Consider the following 22,771-nt stretch of genomic DNA (forward strand, 5'->3'; position numbering starts at 1 on the left):
AGAGGCCCCAGGTCCACTCTAAGACATTATACTGCTGAGCTGGCAGCCAGCCCAGAGAAGGTTCCAGCCTCTGGCTCTCCTGGCTTACGGGACACCCTGGGCATCCTGAGCACTGGTGCAGGGTCTGCCATCCAGGAGGCCCCATGGTGCTGGTTGAAGAAATCCACAGCCTCGGGGTGCTAACTGGATGGGGTGGGCCCCGCCCCGGGCATTGAGGGTGAGCTCACGCAGCTGGAATAACGGTGCTCCCCTACCCCCATTTCTTCCTCCTCAGAATGTGTGGTGGACGTTGATGGCCGGAGAGTGGCGGATGGAGAAAGCTGGCAGGACCCCAGCAACGCCTGTATCACTTGCACCTGCCGTGTGAGCTGCGGGTGGGAGGGTGGGAGGTGGAAGACAGAGAGGTGGATAAAGGGAGGAGTCTCAGGACAAGATAATATGGGGTCTCCAAAGTAATTAGAAAAAGGCGCCCCCTCTGGGCAAGGGGGCAGAGGCATCCCCACTTGAACTTGAAGTGGGTGCTCTCCTGGGGCAGGGGCAGAAAGAGAAGGGGCTGCTGCCCTAGCCCCTGATCCAGAAGATCCCCAGAAGTGTGAGGCCAGAGACTCCAGACCCTGCTGAAAATCCCTAGAGCAATGACATCTGTCTTCAGCGGGGCCACGTGGATTGCCACCTCGAGGAGTGCCAGGCCCTCTCCTGCCCCCATGGCTGGGCGAAGGTACGGGAGGCTGGCAGGTGCTGTGAGAGATGCCAAGGTGCGGGCCAGGGAGATGGGGGGAAGTGGAGGCAAGACCCATGGTGAGGGACGAGAAGAAGACGGCCACCCCTTCCTGTCCCCTCAGCCCCCGCCCAGTCCTGCTTGCACCAGGGCCAGCAGGTGGCCTCTGGGGAGCACTGGGCCGTGGATGCCTGCACCAGCTGTTCCTGCGTGGCGGGCACCGTGCGCTGCCACAGCCAGCGCTGCCCTCTGCTCTTCTGCAATCCGGTGAGTGCCGAGGTCTGGACCTGGTAGGATCTGAGGGGAGGAAGCAGGGAGGCATCGCCCTCTCGGTCAGCTGCAAGAGAGGAGGCTGGGCTTGTCCAGGTCCTGCAGTTCCCGATGTGGCCACGAGGTGGCGTCCTGACCCCGCCAGCAGGGAGCCCGGGAGCCCTGGTGATTCCTGGGCGATCCTCTCCCCTCCGGGAGGCTCTGCTTTGGGGGCCGCCGGGAAGGCGGCTTGTTTGTCTGACAGTGACTGGGGCGGAGGCCAGGACGAGGCCCCGGCCCTGAATCCCGGCAGCTGCTGCCCGCACTGTCTGCCCCGGCCCGCTTCCTGCATGGCCTTCGGAGATCCTCATTACCGCACCTTCGACGGCCGCCTGCTGCACTTCCAGGGCAGCTGCAGCTATGTGCTGGCCAAGGACTGCCGTGGAGGGAACTTCAGGTGCGCAACTCCCTCTGCCTTCTCCCTGATCCCGCTACTCCTGTCCCGGCTGACCACTGCGCCCGGGCCTTCCACACCGCAGCGTGCACGTGACCAACGATGACAGGGGCCGGAGTGGCGTGTCCTGGACCCAGGAGGTGGCGGTGTTGCTGGGTGACGTGACCGTGCAGCTACTGCAGGGCAGGGTGGTCACGGTGAGCAGAGCTGAGGACCCAGGGAAGGTCGGTCGGGCTGTTGACTCGTGCCTGCTGACGTTGCTTCTCCTCCAGGTGGATGGACGCCCAGTGGCCTTGCCCTCCCTGCGGGAGCCTCTTCTGTACGCGGAGCTGCGGGGACGCACGGTGATCCTGCATGCCCAGTCAGGGCTCCAGGTGCCACCCGGTCGAGCGGAGGGCAGGGGAGCCTCAGGCCTGTTCAAGCGTCTGTCATCTGTAGAGGGAGTGGGGATACCAGCTACCTTCCAGGCCGTATGAGGCCAAGGAGGTGATTTCGTTCTGCTGGATTCGGAGGGGAGGGGAGCAATCAGGGTTAGACACCTCCAGGTGCAATGAAAGGAGTTCTGAGCCTGGTTTCTAATCTTGACTCAGTCACAAAACACCAGGGTACTCTCTCTCTCTTTCTCTTTTTTTTTGGGGGGGGGGCACACCAGTGGCATATATAAGTTCCCAGGATAGGGGTCAAATTGGAGCTGTAGCTGCTGGCCTACACCATAGCCATAGCCATAGCAATGCAGGATCTGAGCCTCATCTGTGGCAGCTCACGGCAATGCCAGATCCTGTACCCCACAGAGCGAGGCCGGGTTTGAACCTGCATTCTCATGGATGCTAGTCAGATTCGTTAACCACTGAGCCGCGATGGGAATTCCACACCAGGGTTCTTAAGCCATTACCTTAGGCCAGTCCTCTCTGGGCCTCAGCTTTCCTGTCTGTCAAATGGGGAAAGGGTTAGTTGAGGGAAGGTGTCAACTAAGGTCTCTTAGGTGGTTTCAGGGATTCCTTCCAGTTCGCATGTCGAAGAGTAATTCACTCCCCTGCCTCCAGCAACAAGCACATTTGTAAATTTATAAAATAAGACTTGTCTAAACTTATGACACAGACTCCAGGAGGTCCCCTTGTGGCTCAGTGGAAGTGAATATGACTAGTATCCATGAGAATTTGGGTTCAATCCCTGGCCTTAGTGGGTTAAGGATCCAGCATTGCTGTGAGCTGTGGTGTAGGTTGCAGACTTGGCTTGGATCCTGCATTGCTGTGGCTATGGCTTAGGCTGGCATTTGCAGCTCCGATTTGACGCCTAGCCTGGGAACTTCCATATTGTGTAGATGCGGCCCTAAACATGCACACACGTACACAAAAACTTATGATACAAAACTTATGATACAGACTAATTAGGCTTTGGGGGCACAGTTCAGGAATGGTGACGGGAGAAGGTCCCCTCCTGAGAGAGCTGTGGGTAGCTCTTGGCATCTTCTATGTTTGCCCAGGACTGACACAGCAGGTGCCTTGCCTGACCTTGGCCTGCACAGCCTCCCTTCCAGAAAGTGCCTCCATCTGTCCATTCTCCTCCCCTACAGCAGGGGGCGCGCTGACTCAGTGCCTACAGCCAGGCAGGATAGGCCCTGGGCTTTTGTTTTGGTTTTTTTTTTTTAGATTTTTATTTTTTCTATTATAGTTGATTTACAATGTTCTGTCAATTTCTGCTGTACAGCAAAGTGACCCAGTCATATAGATATATATACACATATACACACATTTTCTCACATCCTTCTCCATCATGTCCCATCACAAGTGACTAGACCTAGTCCCCAGCGCAGTACAGCAGGATCTCATCGTGGCCCTGGGCTTCGAGCGGGCCCTGCATTTCCCCACTCGCCACTCCCAGCCTCTCTGTGCAGGTGCTGTGGGATGGGCAGTCCCAGGTGGAGGTGAGAGTGCCCGGCTCCTACCGGGGCCAGGTTTGTGGGCTCTGTGGCAACTTCAATGGCTTTGCCCAGGATGATCTGCGCGGCCCTGAGGGGATGCTCCTGTCCACTGAGGCTGCCTTCGGGAATAGCTGGCAGGTGAGTGGCACAGGAGTTGGGGGGCTGGGGAGGCTCAGTTGAGTATGAGTCTCAGAACTGCCCTCTCTCTGCTATGGAAAGAAGGGTTGGACACAAGATGGGCTTGGGGCCTTTCAGGGAGGTTTGGGGGCTTCTCACCTGTCATGGTGCTGGAGGAGGCAGGATGGCCTGTTGAAAGGGATCTCATCATCTGAATCCCCAACCCTGCTTTGCCACTCACTGGCTGTCTGATCTTGGACAAGTCACTTTGCTGCTCTGGGCCTTACATTGTCCATCTGTAAAATGGGCACAAAGGAAAAGGTGCTGATGCTTCCTTTGTCATTCTTGTGAGAGGTTTTTGAGGCTAAAACAAATGCATTTTGTGAAAACTGCTTTGAAGGCACAGCACACAAAGGTCAGCTGCCAGCGGGTGCTGTTATGTCAGGGTTGCTCTCTCCACTTAGGTCCCAGAGGGGCCCGGACCTGGTCGGCCCTGTTCCAAGGGCCGAGAAGTGGATCCGTGCCGGGCAGCAGGGTACCGTGCCAGGCGGGAGGCCAATGCCCGGTGTGGGGTGCTCAAGTCCTCCACGTTCAGTCGCTGCCACGCTGTGGTGCCACCGGAGCCCTTCTTCGCCGCCTGCGTGTATGACCTCTGTGCCTGTGGCCTTGGCTCCGCGGCTGACACCTGCCTCTGTGATGTCCTGGAAGCGTATGCCAGCCACTGTCGCCAAGCAGGGGTGACGCCTGCCTGGCGGGGCCCCACGCTCTGTGGTGAGGGGATATGCCCAGTGCAAGTTGGGGAAGGGATGGCCCAGGGTAGGTACAGGGAGGGTCACATGGGGTGAGCCTGGGGACTGGAACAGTGACCATGCCTTGCCCTCCGCCTGCAGTGGTGGGCTGCCCCCTGGACCGTGGCTTCATGTTCGATGAGTGTGGCCCGCCTTGTCCCCGCACCTGCTTCAACCAGCACGTGCCCCTGGGGGAGCTGGCGGCACACTGCGTGAGGCCCTGCGTGCCTGGCTGCCAGTGCCCTGCGGGCCTGGTGGAGCACGAGGCCCACTGCATCCCACCGGAGGCCTGCCCCCAAGTCCTCCTCACTGGGGACCAGCTACCCAGCACTCTACCCAGCCCCAGCCGGGAGCCCCAGGGGCCACCCTGAGCCAAGACAACACTGACCAGGACGCATCAGGCCAGAAGTCTTACCTCCAAGAGCAGCTGTCACCCTGCCTGGGCACTGGGGAGGGGTCCCACAGAGACCCTGGCCATGTTGAGTCAGAAGCAGTAAATGAGGGCCTGCCCTGAGATTTCCTTGTGTGTTTGTGTGTTTCCTCCCGGTGTGGGGGTTTGGGTGGGGGTGGGGGCTGCTTGGAACATGGGGTCCAGAGGTGAGTGTCCCCAGAGGCAGGATGGTGGCAGGGTGGTGGCTCAGACTGGACCTCACTCACTTTCCGCACCTGTATCCCAGGGCTGCCTGGGAAGTCCTGCAGTGAGCAGCAGGAGGACCCAGTGTCCTGGTCCCAGCCCTGCGTTTATACGTAGAGGGTTGTGGGGCCCTCTGTGGATCCAGGGGGAACCATGCAAGGGCTGAGCTGTGTGGGGAAGGGGCTCTGTCCCCACATACCCTCCCCTTTCCTCTTGGTCTGGGGGCTGCTGGGTGCTCCGGCACCTCCTGGGCCACTTTAAGAGCTGGAGACACAGAGACCCCACACCTGGGATGGGAAACGGGAGAGACAGTGTGTCTATGGTGAAATATAGACACATGTGATGAAACACACACACACACACACACACACACACACGTTCATAAACCCAGATAAACACATGCATGTGCCGGTTGTGTTTTGCAGCTCCCTTGGTGGACATGTGGGCAGGGGACACACATGCAGCTTTCAAAGACATGCTCTTTTTTTTCTTTTTTCTTTTCCTTTTTTAGGGCTGCACCTGTGGCATATGGAGGTTCCCAGGCTAGGGGTTGAATTGGAGCTATGGCTGCCAGCCACAGCCACAGCCACAGCAACATGGGATCCGAGCCACATCTGTGACCTACACCACAGGTCACAGCAATGCCAGATCCTTAACCCACTGAGCAAGGCCAGGGATTGAACCCCCATCCTCATGGACACTAGTTGGATTCGTTTCCCTGCGCCACAACAGGAACTCTCTTTTTTGGTCTTTTTTAGGGCTGCACCCGTGGCACATGGAGGTTCCCAGGCTAGGGGTGGAATCGGAGCTATAGCTGCTGGCCTACGCCACAGCCACAGCAATGCGGGAACCGAGCCGCGTCTGTGACCTACACCACACACAGCTCACGGCAATGCTGGATCCTTAACCCACTGAGCGAGGCCAGGGATGGAACCTCAACCTCATGGATACTAGTCGGGTTTGTAACCCACTGCACCACAGTGGGAACTTCCTCGAAGATATCCTTAGAGTGGGAAGCACGTGGGTTTTGAAATAGAAAAACCATCTATTTCTTTGCCAAGAAAAATCTCTTTTCAAGGCTATGTGACCTTGGTATTTCAGGGAGCTTAACTAAAAGATGAGGGTTCAGGGGACTTGAGTCTTTTGGAGGGGACCCTGGTATTCCAACAGGGAATGAAGAGAGGGCAGTGGGCTGAACCGAGACCCCTGCCTGCATGCTCAGCCTGCTTCGGCTGGGGCCCCTTTCATGGAGCGGTTACAAAGTGGCAGGCGGGCCAGGCTGCTCATGACAGCAGGGAATGTGAAGATCACAGACACTTCACATACCCAGCCCGTCCCCTTGTCGTAACACGTTCCAACTGCGCCCTCTTCTGTTGTGTCTCACGTGTTGCAGGGAATACACGCAGTGACTGATGGACAGCTTGGAGCCGGTGCTGGGGGAGCTCGCGGCTCTCTGTCTCTGGGTGAGAGTGACGGTGGCGCGTGTTATTTAGGGCAACGCAGTCTTTGGGGCCCAGTTTTCTTATCTATAACATGGGGACAAAAATGATACCGCCTACTTCATAGAGTTGCTTCAAGGAAGGATTAGGTGTATGCAGCCTTTCGTGACCTGGCAGGGCGTGAGCTGTTGGGAGCTGCTGTCTGCATCGGGCGTAGTGCACATCGATACAACGCAGCAGCGGGCGTCTTAGGAACAGTCGACATTTGAGCAACACGGGTTTGAACTGCACGGGTCTGCTTATACCCGGACTTTTCTCATAGTAAGCACTGCAGTACAACACCATCTGAGGTAGGGTGAATCTCAGATATGGAGGACCAACTATAAGCTGTATGCGGATTTTTTTTTTTTTTTTTTTTTTTTTTTTGCTTTTTAGGGCCGCACCCATGGCATATGGAGGTTCCCAGGGTAGGGGTCGAATCGGAGCTACAGCTGCTGCTCTACACCACAGCCACAGCCACAGCAACGCCAGATCTGAGCTGTGTCTTTGACCTACACCACAGCTCATGGCAACGCCAGATCCTTAACCCACTGAGTGAGGCCTGGGATTGAACCCTCAACCTCATGGTTCCTAGTCGGATTCGTTTCTGCCGCACCACTCCTACATGTGGATTTTTGATTGGGGTGGGGCCCCCAACCCCCGAATTTTTTAAGGTTCACCTGTGTATATAAAACATATGCTTGGGAGTTCCCATTGTGGCTCATTGGATTAAGAGCCTGACTAGTATCCATAAGGACACAGATTCGATCCCTGGCTTTGCTAAGTGGGTTAAGGATCTGGTGTTGCCTGAGCTATGGTTGGATCCCACATCGCTGTGGCTGTGGTGTAGGCTGCCAGCTGGAGCTCCAATTCGACCCCTAGCCTGGGAACTTCCATGTGCTTCGGGTGCAGCCTCAAAAAGACAAACAAAACTGCCAAGGCTCACTGGGAACTGCCAGCGAGCACAGGCACACCCCTCTCTCCCTGTCAGGGCCTTCACCTGACACTGCCGCCCATGTGGCCAAGACACCTGCATCAGAGTCGGCCAGCGTCTCTGTGACACTTGGCTGAAGCCCAGGCCCTGGCTCAGATGTCATTATTGCATTATGGACGCCCTACATTATTGATCTCAGGAGCCTCTGGCTCCTCCTTGCTCTGTTCCCAGCTCCTGGCCCTCCTTTTCTCTCCAGGAGCAGCAGGAGAGGAGGGGAAACGTCAGCCCTGGCCCCCTACCCCATGGAGCAGGCAGCTACACCCGGGGGCCTAGGGCTCCCTTGCAGCCCCCAGCAGGCCTTGGTGCTGTACCAGCACCTCTTCAGGTGCCCCGCAGACCTGGGCCAGCTCCAGGTTGCCCTGCAGCAGGTGAGAGCAGCAGGGCTCCGTCTCTGAGGGGCAGGGTCTCCGTGGGGTCTGACTCTACTTTGCCTCCCCAGGTACAAGAGGGCCAGGCCTGCTGCTCAGGCTTGGAACTACCCACTGCCCTGCTGCAGATGGAGCGGAGGCGGCGGGCCCAGGAGCAGGTAGGGGCCGGGGTGGTGGTGGCAAGGGTAGCGTGGGTGACCCTTGACACCCTGGCACCCTATCTTCCTACAGCTCCTGTGGGACTTGGAGCTGCTGACTGGGGCGGGGCTGGGCCTCTTCTGGCCCCCCTGGGCCCAGTTCTGCGGTCTGAGAGGCCAGGCCCAGGGTGCAGGGAGCCAGCGCAGCAAGCTCTGCGGGAGGATGGAAAGCGCTGAGCGGCTGATGAGAGAGGTGAGCTGGAGCGTGGCTGAGGGCGGGGGCCCAGTGACACACGGAGTCCAGAAGTAGGAGTATGGGCTTTGGAGACAGGTGGATCTGAGTTCGAATCTCTGCTCCGATACCCCCTGTGGACTGCAAGCCTGTTTCCTCAGCTACAAAACGGGGAAGATAATGGCTCTTTCTCAGAGGGCTGCAGGGTGGATTTGAACTCATCTGTGCGTAAAGGGTTTAGCACGGCACCTGGCACGCAGGACAGTTCAGGCCCGTTACCATCCCATAATGAACTCGTGGTCAAATCAACCGCACAGCGACACGTAGAGTCAGATATGGCTGCAGCAAGGAGGGAAAGCAGGCCTGGCGGGGCCCAGAGGGCAGAGGCTCTGGCGCCCAGGGCTGGTGGCTGGGCCCACCCCTTTAGGAAGGAGGATGCCGTGGCCGCTGGGATGTGTCTCCCAGTCCTGGCTCAGCCACCCACTGCCTGAGGCCCTTTGGGCAGGTTAGCGGCTGTAGAGGGAGGAGTGTTAGTGATGATCGCTAAGGAGGTGCCCAGCCAGCACTTTTGGCAGGGGACGCAGTCTCATCTGAAGGCTCGAGTGACAGGAGGGATCCATGTGTAGGCTCCTTCACTTGGGGGAGAGGAGGAGGTGGTCGCACAGGGCACAGATGATGGGAGGAGGAGTCACTGGGGGCTCTTAGAAGCTGCCTCTCATCTTGGGGATAGTGCCCTATGGACCTGGGCAACCCCCCAACCCTTCCAGAATTCCAGGCAGTGCCCATCATCCCAGGCTGAGGACTCCCTGAGCCAGAGCCATCAGCTCCTGGGGGGGTAAGTATCCCAGGGAATTTTATCCACTCCCTGTTGCCACTGAAAGCCACCCAACACTGGACCCTTGGCCCTGTCTCCCTCCACAGCCCTGCCCAGTGACCCCTCCTAGTGCCCCCAGCTCCTCCTGGGCCTCTCAGTTGTACCCATGTGTTCCCCTGGAGCCCCTGGAAAGGGTAACTGTGTGTTCCAGCTCCTGGGAGCCAGTGGTGGGTACAGGGGTGGGGAAGGCTGCCCTGTACTGAGTTGGGTTGGGTGACAGAGTGGGAACGCTGAGCAGCCTGCTGGGGGCAGAGAGGCTGGCACACCAGCTGTGCCCCCATCCGCATCCCCAGCCCAGATGCAAGGGGTGCATCTGAGGCGGTCTTTGTACCCCTGCAGGGGGAAAGTAGTGGCCCCATCATCAGCCCTGGATCTGGGTGAAGCCAGGAGTGATACGGATGCAAGGCCTGAGAGCCCCAGCATGCCTGCAGAAGAGCCCACACCAGGTACGTTGACCAGCGGGGTTGGCAGAACAGGAGACCCTGGGCTGGAGGGGCCAGCAGAGACTGGGAGGAGTGGGGGACCCCTCACCCCAAGTCCCAGGATTCCAGTCCATCCTCACCTACTCTTCATCTCATACCTTCTTTGGGGATGCAGGGGACAGCCAGCAGGTTTTCCTTTATATGGCGGTTCCACCTGATTGGAGCCAGAGGGCTCAGGTACCGTGGTCCAGGAAGATTCTGAAGCTAAGGCGGGGCTCAGAGGAGAGGGTTCTGGGAATGACTGTCTGTGGTTGCCCAGGGAGGAGGGAGTGGCGTGGCAGCTCCAAGCTGCCTAGTTGCCACCCTCATGCCAGGTGCTGGGAAGATACCAAGCACAAGAAAGACTGGGCCCATCACTTATCCTCATCTCCGAGGACATCACAGCCTAGTGAAGAGTATGACAGTGAATAGGTGACTACAATTCAGTGGGATGGAGTTCCCATTGTGGCGCAGGGGAAATGAATCCACTTAGTAACAATGAGGTTGCAGGTTCCATCCCTGGCCCCGCTCAGTGGGTTAAGGATCTGTCGTTGCCATGAGCTGTGGCATAGGTCACAGACACGGCTCAGATCTGGTGTTGCTGTGGCTGCGGCGTAGGCCAGCAGCTGTAGGTCTGATTCCACCCCTACCCTGGGAAGCTCCATATGCTGCGGGTACGGCCCTAGAATTCAATGGGATGGAGGCTGTGAGCCCTAAATGAAATGAGCTTTCAAATGATTTGTTAAATAATCAGCCTAGAAAAGTCATAAGCTTTTGTCTGTGCCACCATGCACAGGAGAGAAGAGGACAGGGGCAATGAGTATTTTCTAATTGACAGAGAAATTTTTACAAGTATATTCTCTCTTGGGAATGCACGAATGGAAGACATCAATTACAACTTTATAACCAGTGAAATAAATGATTTGGTAAGGCAACAGATCAGAATTGCAGGGGGACAGGGGTTGGAGGTTATTTTAACAGTTCATGGCAGTAATTTGTAAAGGCTTGGGTCTTATCAGACTCCTTTGTTCAAAACGCTTCAAAAGACAGATTTGTTTTCACCGAGTGCATTCCCACTTGGTAAGTGTTATGAATATTCACACATCCGTATTGCATAAAGATAGCATTTCTTGTGAGAGCTCTCAATTTAAGACCTTAGAAAATCAGGTTCTTTTACGTAGTTTTATGGATGTAAAATGATGCTCCATCCTCCACAGCTGCAAAGGAGCAGCAACATTTCATCTCCTTTTTTAGATCCCTTTTGTTAATTATAAAGACTTGCAGTTTTTAGGCTATTCTGGCCTAAAATTCCACTTCTTGAGTTTCATTTGATTTTGCGGTCAGAAACCAAGAATGAGCTAAAGAAGGTTTTATCCTTAATAATAGGAAAGTTAAGGAGTTCCTGTCGTGGCTCAGCAGAAACGAATCCAACTAGGAACCTTGAGGTTGCGGGTTCCATCCCTGGCTTCACTCAGTGGGTTGAGGCTCTGGCATTGCCGTGAGCTGTGGTGTAGGTTGCAGATGCGGCTTGGATCTGGTATGGCTGTGGCTGTGGTGTAGGCAGGCAGCTACAGCTCCGATTAGACCCCTAGCCTGGGAACCTCCATATGCCACGGGTGCGGCCCTAAAAAGACAAAAAGACAAACAAAAATAGGGAAGTTATGTGCCTATGATGGAGCTGGATGGGAACACAAGAGCAAAGTGAGAAAATCCTTATGAGGAACTGAGGAGCCTGGCAAACAGTCCCTTCCTGCTCCTGGGCCACCCCTGGCAGTTTTGAGGCAGAGGGTGTGCAGGTTCCTCTGAGGTGGTGCTTGGCCGGGAGGATGAAGATGGGCTTGGCTGTTGGCAAGCAAACCAGACAGGCAGGCACAGAGCAGGCTGAGGAAACAAAGGTGGAATGATGAACTGTGATGGCCTTGAAGTTCCAGCCCCAGCCCTCGGGGGTCCCCCTCGCCCCTGCTGCACTGGGGACTCCCTAGGCGTCTTGGTTCTGGCTCAGTGGAATGTGTGTGCGAGGGTCACACATGAGCGGAAGGCTCGCAACATCTGTCTTTCTTCCTCAGGTTGCTTACAAGAGCTGAACCTCACCACCAGCAGTTGCTTTGGGGAACCAGGAAATGCAGAGTTCAAGGTGAAAGGCTGAAGGGTCCCGGGCACGACCCCTCTCAGATAGGAGATAGCAGGGGTGGGGTCTGCATGGGAGGAAGCTGCTGGGATGAGCAGCCCACAGCCGGGTGGAAGAAGGGTCCCTCACTGAAGCACCTTTTAACTACATAACAGGGGTTTTACAAATTGAGGAATCAGGCAAGGGCCTAATGGAAGTAACGTCCCCTGGGGCAGCCACTGGGGTCTCTGGGCTCCCCTGGGAGAAGTGGCCCCGGCACAGGGTTCCCTCGCAAACCTGGTACACAGTGCTCTTCCTTCCCAGGACCTGGCCCAGAGGGAAGAGAGGGGGCAGGCAGAGCCCATGCCCCAGAGGCCCCATCCACCATCACCCAGAAGCCCACAGGAGGAACAGCTTGCTCAGGGAGCCCCAGGGCCTTCAGCCCTCCCCTCCCAGGGCCTGCTGGAACCCCAGGATTCCCCAGAGGCACAGGGCTGGAGCCTGAGTCCGGAGAGAGCAGAACTTCAGAAAGTGCTAAGGACTGAGATTCCTCAGGGTCAGAGAGGGGAGGCCCTCCAGGGGGAGGACGAAGTTCCTCAGAGGAAGAGAGAGAAGACACACCAGGATCAGAGATGGGAGGCCATTCCGGCCCCGAGGGAAGAGGTCCCTGAAGGTCCAAGGACAGAGGCGCCTCAAGGTCAAAGCGGAAGTCGCGCTAAGTGCCGGAGAAAGGACGCCCTGCAGGAGGCCCAGGAGGATTCTCCCAAGGGCCTTCCGTCTTTCGAGGGCCGAGGCCGTGTCCCCCAAGCCTGGGAGGTGGCTGGGGGAGAAGGGGAGGAAGGCGGCTCCCTGAGAATTGGGGGGCACTTCTGCAGGTCTCTGGGAGAACAGATGCCCCGGCCCGGGGGAAAGACCGCTCAGCTGATGCCGGTTAAGACCGATGACCAGAAAGCAGAGACCACACCGGCCGCGGGAGAGCAGGGGCCCGCCGGGGAGGGAGCGCGAGCTCGCCTTCCGTCCGCGACCAGGTCTCCGCTCGCAGGCGCGGGAGCCGGGATGCTAGCGGCCCCACGCACTAGGGGCTCCGGCCAGTCGGAGCGCCTAGAAGCTCTCCCGGGGCACCTGGCCCTGGTGCGCGATCCGCACGCGCTCCAGGGCCCGGGAAGAAGCCCCAGCCCCGCGAAGCAGGAAGTGGGCGGCTCCACAGGGCTCCCAGGCGCCCTCGGAGAGCGGAGGGGCGGCTCTGAGGCCCCCAAGGCCTCGAAGGCCGCGTGGCCCGAGGCCCCGGGCAGGCACAGGGCGTCGGCGGGCGTGAGCGCTGCGCAGCAGGAGACGGCTCTGCAGCAGCTGCTGGAGTTGCACCGGGAGGCCCGGCGCCGGCGGCAGCAGGATCGCGAGCAGCAGCGGCTCCGGGTGCGCGGCGGGGCCGGGCGGGCCTGCGAGCGGGCAGGGCACGGAGCGGCCGCGGGTTGGCCGCTGACAGAGGCCTCCTTCAGGTCCTGGAACGCCTCCGCCTCGCCAGGAACCGCCACTGCCGGGTGCACCCCCTGGGACCCCCACCGAGTCCAGCCCAGCTCCCGCCACAGGCAAGAGGCCCAGGAGAAGGCGGTGGGCGGCGGAGCTGGGCGCAACCCGGGTGCCTCTGAAGTGCGTGCCCCGCGCGCTTGGGATGACACCTGCGGAGAGCGGGAGGCGGCTCTGCCGGGTGCTGCCCCCTGCTGGCCGCAGCGAGCCCGGGGGCTGGGAGGCGGGGGGCTCAGCGCTTGGCGCCCCCCTCCCCCGCCAGGAGGACGCGGCGGGGCGGCGGCGGGCCCTGCGGGAGCAGCTGGAGCAAATGCACCGGGAGAGAACCGGGTGGCTGCGAGCCCTCGGAGCCAGGTGAGGGGGCGGGCGCGGTGGGGCGGGGGGTGGCTCGTGGGGTGGTAGCGGTACCCTTTACCCTGGCACCTGAGATGACAGGCCACTCTCCCCAGGAACACCCAGAACTTCCAGCAGTTACTGTGGCCCCCTGGCGCTGAGGAGCCTGCGTCTGGACAGCATCGCTCGCCCTTCCCAGCCCCTTCCAATCCTCACAGGGATGGTTAAAGAGATGAGGGTTCTTGAAGGATAAAGACGGCAGCCTGCATGCAGTTCAGAGGTAGTTTCAAAAAGGCCCAGAACGCAGCGTCACGGCTTGGGAGAGCCAAACAGACGTACACCGCAGCTTCACCCCACTTGGAGGTGTGCGATTTCTTCTGCCCTCCCCTAGGCCCACTGCCTGGCCCAGGGTCAGAGGGCCAGGTCCCGGGGGTCAAGCAGTGCGAAGGCCCCATTCTTGCGGAAGAAAGATTCCATGCGGCACATCTTGCAGGAGACCTGTTCTTGCTTCACTGGGGGGCCTGGAAAAAGATGTCAGAAGCCAGGAATGGGTTTCTGAGAAAGGAACCCAGAGCGCACCACGGCCCTGCCTGCGTTACCCTAGGAACCTGCTTATCTTGTATCCACTTTGTGTGAAGAAATAAAAAGAAGTGCTTCTGAAGAGTGGGGGCTGTGCGAAAACAGGGAGCTGGTTGGCTGTTGGGATCAGCAGTGATGGCCAAATGCCAGTCAGCTGTGTGCCAGCTTGTCACAGGGACGGGCAGAGCTAGACTTCTCCGGGGCAGATAGGGCTTCCTTCTACTTCCTGCTCCCCTTTTGGGGCTCCCTTCCTGCTTTTGTTCTGAAATTGTTCCCTTTCCTCCCCCTTTAGGGCCCTGGGGAAAGTGGGGACCCTTTTTTAGGCAAAACTTCAACTGCGTTTATCCCCAACCATCCCCAACCGTCTTCCGCACAGGCCCTCCAGGAGCTGGAGAAAATGCAGGACTGAGTAGTCTCACCTGAGATTCCTGACCACAGACAGCAAAGGCACACTCTGCATCACCCAGCAATCTCACTGGCACTCCCTGGAATATTCTTTTTTCCCACACCTTGACTTTCTCTTCAAACACCACCATTGCCTCCACGCCTCTCCCTCCCAGCTGATCAATGTCACTGGTCCAGCTGACAGCCTTCGCGCCAATGCCACCTCCCTACTCCTCACTGTGTGCCCTGCCTTCTCCTAGTTAATCCAGCCTCCAGGGCTCCCTGGGTGAGCTCACCCAGTCTCAGGGTTTTAAAGAGCGCTTGTATCCGGACGACCCCCAAATGTACATCTTCAGCTCAGACCTCACTACAGAGGGCAACCCCCATGCACATCGGACTCGGCCAGCCCTGACCTGACTTCACACTACCCCGCCCCCAGTCCTGCTCCCTTCCCAGTCACCCCTGGGAGACCAAGCCAAACCCATGGGCAAAGCCACTGCACTCTCATTCCTTTTCCCATATCAATAAATTTCATTGATTCTTTCTCCAAAACATAGCTGGAAGCTATTTCAGGTCTACTGCTCATCACCCTAGCCCAAGCCGTCATCATCTCTTGCTAGGGTAACACCTGTCCCTGAAAAGGCCATTAACTACAGAGTAGTCAGGGTGATTTTTTTTTTTTTGCTTTTTAGGGCTGCACCCACGGCATATAGAGGTTCCCAGCCTAGTGGTTGAATCAGAGCTACAGCTGCCAGCTTACGCCACAGCCACAGCAATGCAAAATCCAAGCTGCATCTGTGACCCACACCACAGCTCAAGGCAATGCCGGATCCTTAATCCACTGAACGAAGGCAGGGATTGAACCCGAGACCTCATGCCTCTTAGTTGGATTTGTTTTCGCTGTACCACGACAGGAACTCCGGGTGATTTTTTGTTTTTTAAAGTAAATCAGTATCATTCACCTGTTTAAGACTCTCTGTGGCTTCCCCTCTCACTTAGAATAAAACCCCAACTCCTCATTGAGCTCACTCTGCCTTTAGGTCCCCAGAGAGGCCTTTCCTGACGATGCCGCCTAAAGCAGCACACGCCCCACCCCATCGCGCCTACTTTCATCATGGGACTTGGCTCTTTTGCTCTTATGTTCACGGCTCAGATCCCCCACTGGAATGCCCCCCGCCCCAGAATAGCGTCCACGTATGCCTAGTGGCAAGATCACTGCCTGGCTTGCGGCAGGTGCCCTGTGTTTGTGAGGTAAGTTCCGGGAGGTTGGGGCTCACCCAGCTGCCAGCCATACGTGAAGTTGCTGGTGATGGGGAAGTGGTAGCGCGTCTCTGGCATGTCCAGTTTGCGGGTGTTGAGGTAGCGGTAGCGGCCCTGGAAGTCGTGGGAGATGCCTTCATACAGCAGGGCCCGGGTGGCAGGCGGTGCTGGGCGCATGTCTGACTGGATAGGAGCTTCCGGGGCAGGGCTGGGGGCTCTGGAAGGAAGGGCTTTGAGGGCAGGTGGGGGGGACGGCGGGGCTTTGTGGGGCAGTGTGGGCAGCTTGAGGGGTAGGTGGGCTGCAGCCTTAGCCTTCTGCTTGGCCTTCACCATCGACCCGTACTTGCGGTGCCATTCGCAGCCCAACATCTTCTCCCTCAGATATTCCTCCTTCCAGAAGTTCTGCAGCACCGTGTCCATGTTGAGGTGCCGTGACATGGTGGCAACGGAAGAAGCGGGACCAGGGTGACTGCAGCTGAGGGGTGAGCAGAGCAAGCAGAGTCCTCTGACAGCAGGTGGCTGCCCAGGGACAGTCACTCGGCAACCAAGCCCCACATCACACAGGGCCATGCCCTTGGCACACCTCACGTGCCTTGCTTGCTGAGGTGGCCTCAGGCCAGGGTCCACGAGGTAAGAGCCTTGATTCCCAAACCTTCTGTAGGACCCAGGCTGGTACCACCGGCTTCCAGGTTTTCTGTGATTTCTGCTTCCATTCCTTGAGGTCAGGTCCCCTCCCAGCTAATAGAGACTCGAGTGGGGGCCTCGGGGGTCTGGACACAAGCCTCTTTCCATCCCTCCCTGCCAGAGCTGGTCATCTTTCATTCAGAGGGCTGGTCCTTGAGTTATGGCCTCCCGGCACATCTTCCTGGTCGAACGCTTCTGTGCCGGGGTCTCTGGCAGAACCCTTTCCAGGCCTGCCAGCCTAATCCCCCCCGTAGCCTCATCGAGTCCTTCCTAGCACCTGGCTTTGGATCAGAGAGAAGCAAGAACATTGTTTTAATTATTATTATTATTATTATTTTTTTTTGGTCTTTTTGCCATTTCTTGGGCTTCTCCCGCGGCATATGGAGGTTTCCAGGCTAGGGGTCTAATCAGAGCTGTAGCTGCCAGCCTATGCCAGAGCCACAGCAATGTGGGATCTGAGCCACGTCTGAGACCTACACCACAGCTCACAGCAACGCCGGACCCTTAACCCACTGAGCAAGGCTAGGGTTCGAACCGGCAACCTCATGGTTCCTAGTCAGATTTGTTAACCACTGAGCCACGACAGGAACTCCAAGAACATTATTTTAATTTAACATCGACAATGACACTGTAACAGCACAGGGAAGAGGTAGTGGAGTGAAGACTCAGGCTTCCTGTTCCCTAACCGGCCTTGATTTAATGGCAGAGCCCCAGCAACCTGGAAACACCTCACCTAGCCTCTCAGTGGAGTGGGAAGGGGCAGGGGAATTGGAACTCGGAGGCTCAAATCTCAGAGAAGGGCTGGTCGCAAGCCTGGGGAGAGGCTGCAGGGCTGCGGGGAGTCCCCCTAGCGTAGGTCTTCAGCCGTGAACATGCCCTTGGCCCTGCGCAGGATGGAGTCCTTGGCAGCATCATAGGGGTGCTCCTTGGACGGGATCTCCAGGACGGCTGGGATGGAGCGCTGGTGGGCGTCGAGCGCGTGCCGCACCATCTCTGCGATGTACTGGTTGATGAGGATGATGCCGATGTCCTCCCGGTTGAGGAACTGCCTGTAGGGAGAGATGAGCCGGGAGGCCAGGGTGACCCACGCTGAGGTGGTGGGCTGGGCTGCAGAGGGGAGCGGGCTGGGTGCGCAGAGCGCGATGGACAAAGGAAAAGGTCGCTCTAGCTAAATTCTCCATTCTATTCAGCATCAATTTCATTCCAAAGCTAAGGGCCGCGGCTTCTACTTCCCCTGCTAGGAGGGCTCCTAACTCAACTGCTAATGAAGATAAGGGTGCGTGCTGGTGTATTCTATAGGCTGCCTTTGGGAAAGAAAGCGAGAGGATAAGATTAAAGAGATCTGTCCCTTTGTATCCGAATTTTAAAGGGCGGAAAGATAAGGAAGAACCGATGTGGTTATCTAGGGAATTCAGGAAGGTGGTAATACAGCAAAGAGGTCAGGGGTGACTTCTCAGTGTGTATACCCCTTAAACATTAATTTGTAAACCCTATGAACACATTAACATTTCAAAAGGAAATAGGATACTTTTTTTTGTTTTCTTTTCTTTTGCCTTTTCTAGGGCCACTTCCGGGGCATATGGAGGTTCCCAGGCTAGGGGTGGAATCCGAGCTGTAGCTGCTGGCCTACGCCAGAGCCACAGCAACGTGGGATCCGAGCCGCGTCTGCACCACAGCTCATGGCGACACTGATAGGATACGTTTTTAAAGGGGGAGGCATTGTTGAGACAACTCAAGGTCTACCCTGATGAGGGCAGGAGGTGGTTCAGAGGGGAGGTCTGGCCTGAGCCAAGAACACAACAGGGAGAGGAAAAATCAGTAAACGAAGGAATCGCACTTTCCTCACAGAGAGAACCAGGCACTGGGCTCTTTCTTGTGATCATCTACTCATTCATTAATTTACTTATGTGTTAATCTGGAGCTGCAGCACTGGCCTAAGCCACAGCCACAGCCACGCCAGATCCAAGCCACGTCTGCGAGCCACACCACAGGTCACGCAACACCAGATCCTCAAGCCACTGAGCAAGGCCAGGGATCGAACCTGCATCCTCATGGATGTAATCAGATTCGTTTCTGCTGAGCCATGACAGGAACTCCATAGACCTGATGATTTTCTGAAGTCCCTTTGGTTGGAAAGTTCTTGAAGTAAAATTTGCCCTTCTCTCATGACAACTTGGATCACTTTACTGGACTGATCAGCAGAGATGAGCTTCTCTGCGCAGGGCCTAACATACCCCAGGCAACAGGAACCAGTCTCAGCCAGCGGCTCAGGGCTGGGCTGTTTAGGGGGAAACAGGCAAGAGTGGTTTGTTCCTGAGAGACTTGGCACCGGGGCCCTAGAAGAAAGGGTGTGGGAAAGAACAGGGGGCAAGCATCCTCCACTCTAGTCACCAGGACGCCTCCTGGATTAAGGGACATGCCTGCACCCACATTTTAAAGCTACTGCTCTTAAGCCAGGCCAGGAAACGAAGATTTGAAGTGTAAGGTCTTAGCAGAAGTCCTGATATTCTGTCCGCTGGGCTCAGGACAATGGGAAATTCCAAAGCAGACCAAGGAGAGCTGCACAAGCAGAGAGTAGACCTGGCTTAAGAAAGGCAGAAAGGGAGGGACAGGGTTCAAATCCCCACTAGGTCTCTTGTGAATCGTATGACTTTAGAATGTGCCTTGACCTCTCTGAGCTTCAGTCTTCTCGCTTATACGTGGGAATAACCATGGCCTTACATCACGATTGTGAGAGCCTCTAAGGGAGATGAAAACACAAAGAAAAGCTCGAGTCCACTCACTGAATGTGTGGTTCCTTTAGAAGCCAACTCGCAAAAGAGTCGACTGCTTGCAGTGACCGGAGCCTGCTCTACGGGTGAACTGGGGGAACCCCTGCAGAGGATCTGAGACTGACCCTTTGTGGGGCTTGGGTGCACTGGACGCCCAGCTCTCGCGGGCCAGGTTGGGCCAAAGGGTGGTGCCCGCCCGTCACGAGCTCTGTTCCCCTTCTTTCCTGACACACGGTCATGTGAGAAGGGAGTTTGTGGACCCGACATAGCCTCGGCCCCACCAAGCCCCTAAAGGGAACTTGGGGCGCGTAGGCCTTCGCTCCGGATAGGTGGGTGGACCGACTTTCCAGACCGTCGAGGACGGGATCTGACACTTCGGCCAACGTCTGGACGCCCAGCGACACCCCCGCCTTCTCCCCGCACTCCCACCAGACCCCAGAAGGTCGCGTTCAGGCCTTGCGGGCAACCGTACCGGAAAGTGTCTTCGATCTCATTGATGGTTGTATCCTTCTCCACCACCAGGAAATTAGGGTGGCGGTTTTTGTTAAGCTCCCCTATGCCGCCCAGCAGGAAGCCAGTCACCGTGTCTTCGTCTCCGATCACCGCAATTAGCTTCCCCCTCCCCGCCATCCTCAGAGTCAGACAGCCAGCCGCGACCGCCGGGTGTCACCGAGCTCCGGGTTCGCAGTGCCCCGCCTCTTCGGCCCCACCCCCGGCTCTTTAGACATGCGCAGTTCCACCACTCCGCCTCCTGGGACATGCGCAACAACAGCAAAGGCGCCCGAATCTGCATACGCCTGCGCTATAAAGGGAGGGCCGTTCCCGGGGCCTACGGTTCCCAGAAGTCCGAGCGGCCTCCCCGGGTTGCGCAGGCAAGTTCGATCCTTCTTCTACAAACGTGTCGAGCCTTTTGCTGTGTTAAGATGCCGAGACGCCGACAAGACAGTTCCCGTTCTCGAGGGTAAGGTCCGAGTCTTGTACCGACTGTTTATGTAACTATGGCAGACGGTTAACAACTAGTACATATTCAGTTAATAAGAGGATGGATAAGTTGATGATACTCTCTAGTGCGATAGAGGATTCACAAAGCAGTGTGTTATTTGCTGAAACGTGAGAAGTATGTGGAAGCCCACATCAGGTGTAACTAATCTGTGGGAGAGGGAGCGCACAGAGAAGGTCGCTAGCAGGATGAAGGGGATAGAAATGAGGACGAAGGAGTACCCATCGTGGCTTAGCGGGTAAGAACCTGACTAATCTCTGGGAGGATAGGGGTTCCATCCCTGACCTCACTCAGGGTTAAGGATCAGGCGTTGCCGCAAACTGCGGCGTAGGTCGCAGGTGCAGGTCGGATCCGGTGTAGCTGTGATGTAGGCTGGCAGCTGCGGCTCTGATTTGACCCCTAGCTTGGGAACTTCCATAAGCCACAGGTGCAGCTGTAAGGAAAGAAAAAAAAAATGAGGGCAAGAGGGTGTTCTGGGGAAGAGGAACAGCACGTGCAAAGACTTAGGGCTAGAGAGCATCAGTGCCTTCAAGAAAAGCTAAAGAATCTGGAAGTTACCCTGAGGACGACTGAAGTTACGCTGAAACCCCTGAAGGATTTAGTTGAAGAGAATGAAACGGCCAGGTTCAAGTTTTAGAGATAGCATGGAGACCATGCCGTGTGCCGAGGCCAGACTAAAAGAGGAGAAACCATTGTGGAGAGAGAGTGGTGGCCAGAACCCATGTAGTGGTGGTGATGGCGAATGTGGAGAAGCAGGTGGAGTCAAGAGGGGTTTAGAGACAGCATGGACGGAACTAGTTTGGGGAGTGATAGGGTGCTTCCAGGTTTCTGGCCTATGCGGCTGGGGTGGTCAGGAGTAACATTCCTGAACGCTATGCGGTGAACATGTTGAAGAAAGGTCCGCTTGCTCCCCCGCCCTTTTAAAGAGCAGGCATCCTGGCGTCTGGCATGTGATTTGCAAGTTTAGAGCACTTGAGACATGCAGATAGGGGTTCACTGTGTGGTAGGCTGGGGATTTGGGCACACCTGGTTTGAATCTCAGCCCTGCTGCTCAGAGCTGTGATTTGGGACTCATCCCTGAAATGTTCGGGACCTTGGTCTTTTCAGATAACCGCCTCATAGGGCGGTTAACTGATAACTGCCTCATAGGGCGGTTAGAATTAAGTGAGATGAAGTCCCTAAATGCTCGGCACCTGAGGCCATCCTGCAGTCCGGGGAGGGCAGCTGAAGCTGAGGCAGGAGCCAGCTAACCTTGCAGGAAAACGCTCACATCTGGGGGAAAAGTGGGTGGGAAGGCAGGGAGGGAGGGAGGGAGGGTGGGTGTAGAAGCCTGGACAGAGCTGGCCCTTAATGACCATAAGTAGTTGAATACTTGACAATGGGTCCTGCCTTCAAAGGGTCTTTCAGGTCAGGTAGGGAGCTGGGACAGTGCCACATATATCACTCGTGATTTCATTCAACCAGCATTTATCAGAGGGGGCCAAGAAGAGGTTTAGGACACAGACTGATAAAATATGACTTCTGTCCTCAAGGAGCTCCCTTGGGATTGAGGGGGAGAGTGAAAAATATCACAGGGGAGGGGGTAGACATACAGAAAGAGAGGCCCTGGAGGGGTCTTGAGGGCAGGATTCAGGAGGGGGAAGGGAAGGAAACTTAGAGGAGCCAGGAGGCAGACGGCTACTGAGTGAAGAGGTGGGTGGGGGTAGGGCTGAGAATCGGAGCCAGGCCATGGGTGCGGGTTTTCTCCGGCGACGCAGCACCACGTGCTGAAACATCGGCCGTGAGTCTAGAGTTGGGGGATGCGTGAAATGCTGCCTTGCCCTGCTCAGGCTACTGGCGCGTCATTTATTCATTCCTCATGCCTATCGGTGTTAGACCTCCCAGGGTTCTGGCGGGGCGGCCGAGCCTCAGACACTTGGTCCCAGCTGAGGGTGGGATATGCAGCCAGGCGTGCCCCAGGGCAGGATGAGAGCTGCGGGGCTGACCTGGGAGGACAGGGAGGGCTTCGGGAAAGCTTCCTGTTGGCCAGGAGGATGGGGTGGAGAGGCAAGGGTGTTCCTGGGCAGGGGCCCAAACCGCAGCACAGGTGCCTGGGAAACTAGGTTATGAAGAGGGTCCGAGGTGGAGGGTGCGGTGGGGAATGGACACACTGCCCGACTCGGAGGCTTCTGGAATGAGTGGGTAGGGGGGCTGAACCTAGAGACCTTGTTAAGATGCGTAGACCAGCCAGGAGCAGAAGGGAGCCATGGTCCCTTTAATGTGACCCCCCACTGCAGTGCGGAGGGCAGGTCAGAGGAAGCTGGCTGGTGGGTCAGGAAGGTGCAGGGCAGGAAGGAGGCCTTAAGTGAGGTCAGGGCTGGAGGTGGAGAGGGAGCCGGCCCAGTTCTGACCCAGGCCCTGGCTGGAGCGAAAGGGTCCTGGGTGTGCATGTGGTTCCGCCTGCCTGCGGGGTGAGGCCCTGCCTGCTTGAGTCAGTGCCGTTTTAAGGTCCTAATTTTGAGAACATCCTTGAGATGAGGCTGAACAGAAATTGGCGTCCCGGTGGTCCTAGGGCCGTCTTCTAGAACCTCGCGTCCACCCCTCTCTCCCACCCATCAGCTTTCCAGGAATCTGAGGAGCAAGCCCTGCCAAGATTCTATCTAGACCTTCTCAAATAGATGTCCCAGAGGGGTGGCCTTCCCTTTGGCCTGAGTCAGTCCTCCAG

General features: G+C 57.0%; 4 protein-coding genes across 57 annotated transcripts in view; 2 read left to right on the forward strand and 2 right to left on the reverse strand.

Annotated features, from left to right (window-relative positions):
• Positions 1 to 4,763, forward strand: part of KCP (kielin cysteine rich BMP regulator) — a 30,469-nt gene extending 25,706 nt beyond the window's left edge. For 18 of the 50 annotated variants that reach the window (XR_014833946.1, XR_014833951.1, XR_014833954.1 and 15 more), the window contains 9 exons: positions 275 to 363; positions 653 to 755; positions 843 to 985; positions 1,252 to 1,424; positions 1,507 to 1,618; positions 1,694 to 1,795; positions 3,316 to 3,480; positions 3,924 to 4,230; positions 4,350 to 4,763. Coding sequence is in view for 15 of the 50 variants with exons in the window: in XM_085005503.1 (XP_084861629.1) it covers positions 275 to 363; positions 653 to 755; positions 843 to 985; positions 1,252 to 1,424; positions 1,507 to 1,618; positions 1,694 to 1,795; positions 3,316 to 3,480; positions 3,924 to 4,230; positions 4,350 to 4,618 (1,463 nt within the window). In the remaining 35 variants the exon portion in view is untranslated. Of the gene's footprint in view, positions 1 to 274; positions 364 to 535; positions 756 to 842; positions 986 to 1,251; positions 1,425 to 1,506; positions 1,619 to 1,693; positions 1,908 to 3,302; positions 3,481 to 3,923; positions 4,231 to 4,349 lie in introns of all 50 variants that reach the window. The other 32 variants (XR_014833940.1, XR_014833924.1, XR_014833927.1 and 29 more) reach the window with 7 other exon arrangements.
• Positions 4,764 to 5,638: 875 nt separating this feature from the next.
• On the forward strand, positions 5,639 to 14,050 carry LOC110257580 (uncharacterized). Of its 5 annotated transcripts, XM_085005531.1 has the most exons (12): positions 5,639 to 5,839; positions 6,275 to 6,344; positions 7,550 to 7,721; positions 7,793 to 7,879; positions 7,953 to 8,111; positions 8,858 to 8,925; positions 9,304 to 9,410; positions 11,492 to 11,559; positions 11,857 to 12,945; positions 13,029 to 13,118; positions 13,319 to 13,410; positions 13,506 to 14,050. In XM_085005531.1, the coding sequence occupies exons 3-12, from the start codon at positions 7,596 to 7,598 to the stop codon at positions 13,615 to 13,617; spliced, it is 1,998 nt and encodes a 665-aa protein (XP_084861657.1). In that variant the 5' UTR covers positions 5,639 to 5,839; positions 6,275 to 6,344; positions 7,550 to 7,595; the 3' UTR covers positions 13,618 to 14,050. The 5 variants fall into 5 exon arrangements, with proteins under 5 accessions (XP_084861657.1, XP_084861656.1, XP_084861654.1 ...); XM_085005530.1 differs by lacking the exon at positions 5,639 to 5,839 and having other exon boundaries at positions 6,174 to 6,344; positions 7,550 to 7,879; XM_085005528.1 differs by lacking the exon at positions 5,639 to 5,839 and having other exon boundaries at positions 6,174 to 6,344; positions 7,550 to 7,879; positions 11,857 to 13,118.
• SPMIP1 (sperm microtubule inner protein 1) lies at positions 13,801 to 16,182 on the reverse strand. Its single transcript, XM_003134696.5, has 2 exons — positions 15,630 to 16,182; positions 13,801 to 13,910 (listed from the first exon to the last, which is right to left on the reverse strand). Exons 1-2 carry the CDS (start codon positions 16,180 to 16,182, stop codon positions 13,801 to 13,803), a joined length of 663 nt encoding a protein of 220 aa, XP_003134744.3.
• A 704-nt stretch (positions 16,183 to 16,886) lies between these two features.
• ATP6V1F (ATPase H+ transporting V1 subunit F) lies at positions 16,887 to 19,744 on the reverse strand. Its single transcript, XM_003134698.4, has 2 exons — positions 19,540 to 19,744; positions 16,887 to 17,345 (listed from the first exon to the last, which is right to left on the reverse strand). The coding sequence occupies exons 1-2, from the start codon at positions 19,695 to 19,697 to the stop codon at positions 17,144 to 17,146; spliced, it is 360 nt and encodes a 119-aa protein (XP_003134746.1). The 5' UTR covers positions 19,698 to 19,744; the 3' UTR covers positions 16,887 to 17,143.
• Positions 19,745 to 22,771: the final 3,027 nt, after the last annotated feature.

This window comes from Sus scrofa, chromosome 18 (genome assembly GCF_054392235.1).
Source record: "Sus scrofa isolate SSC_HxYL_T2T_F1_AM1 chromosome 18, Sscrofa_HxYL_maternal_Yorkshire_Landrace_v2.0, whole genome shotgun sequence".
Lineage (NCBI taxonomy): Eukaryota > Metazoa > Chordata > Mammalia > Artiodactyla > Suidae > Sus > Sus scrofa.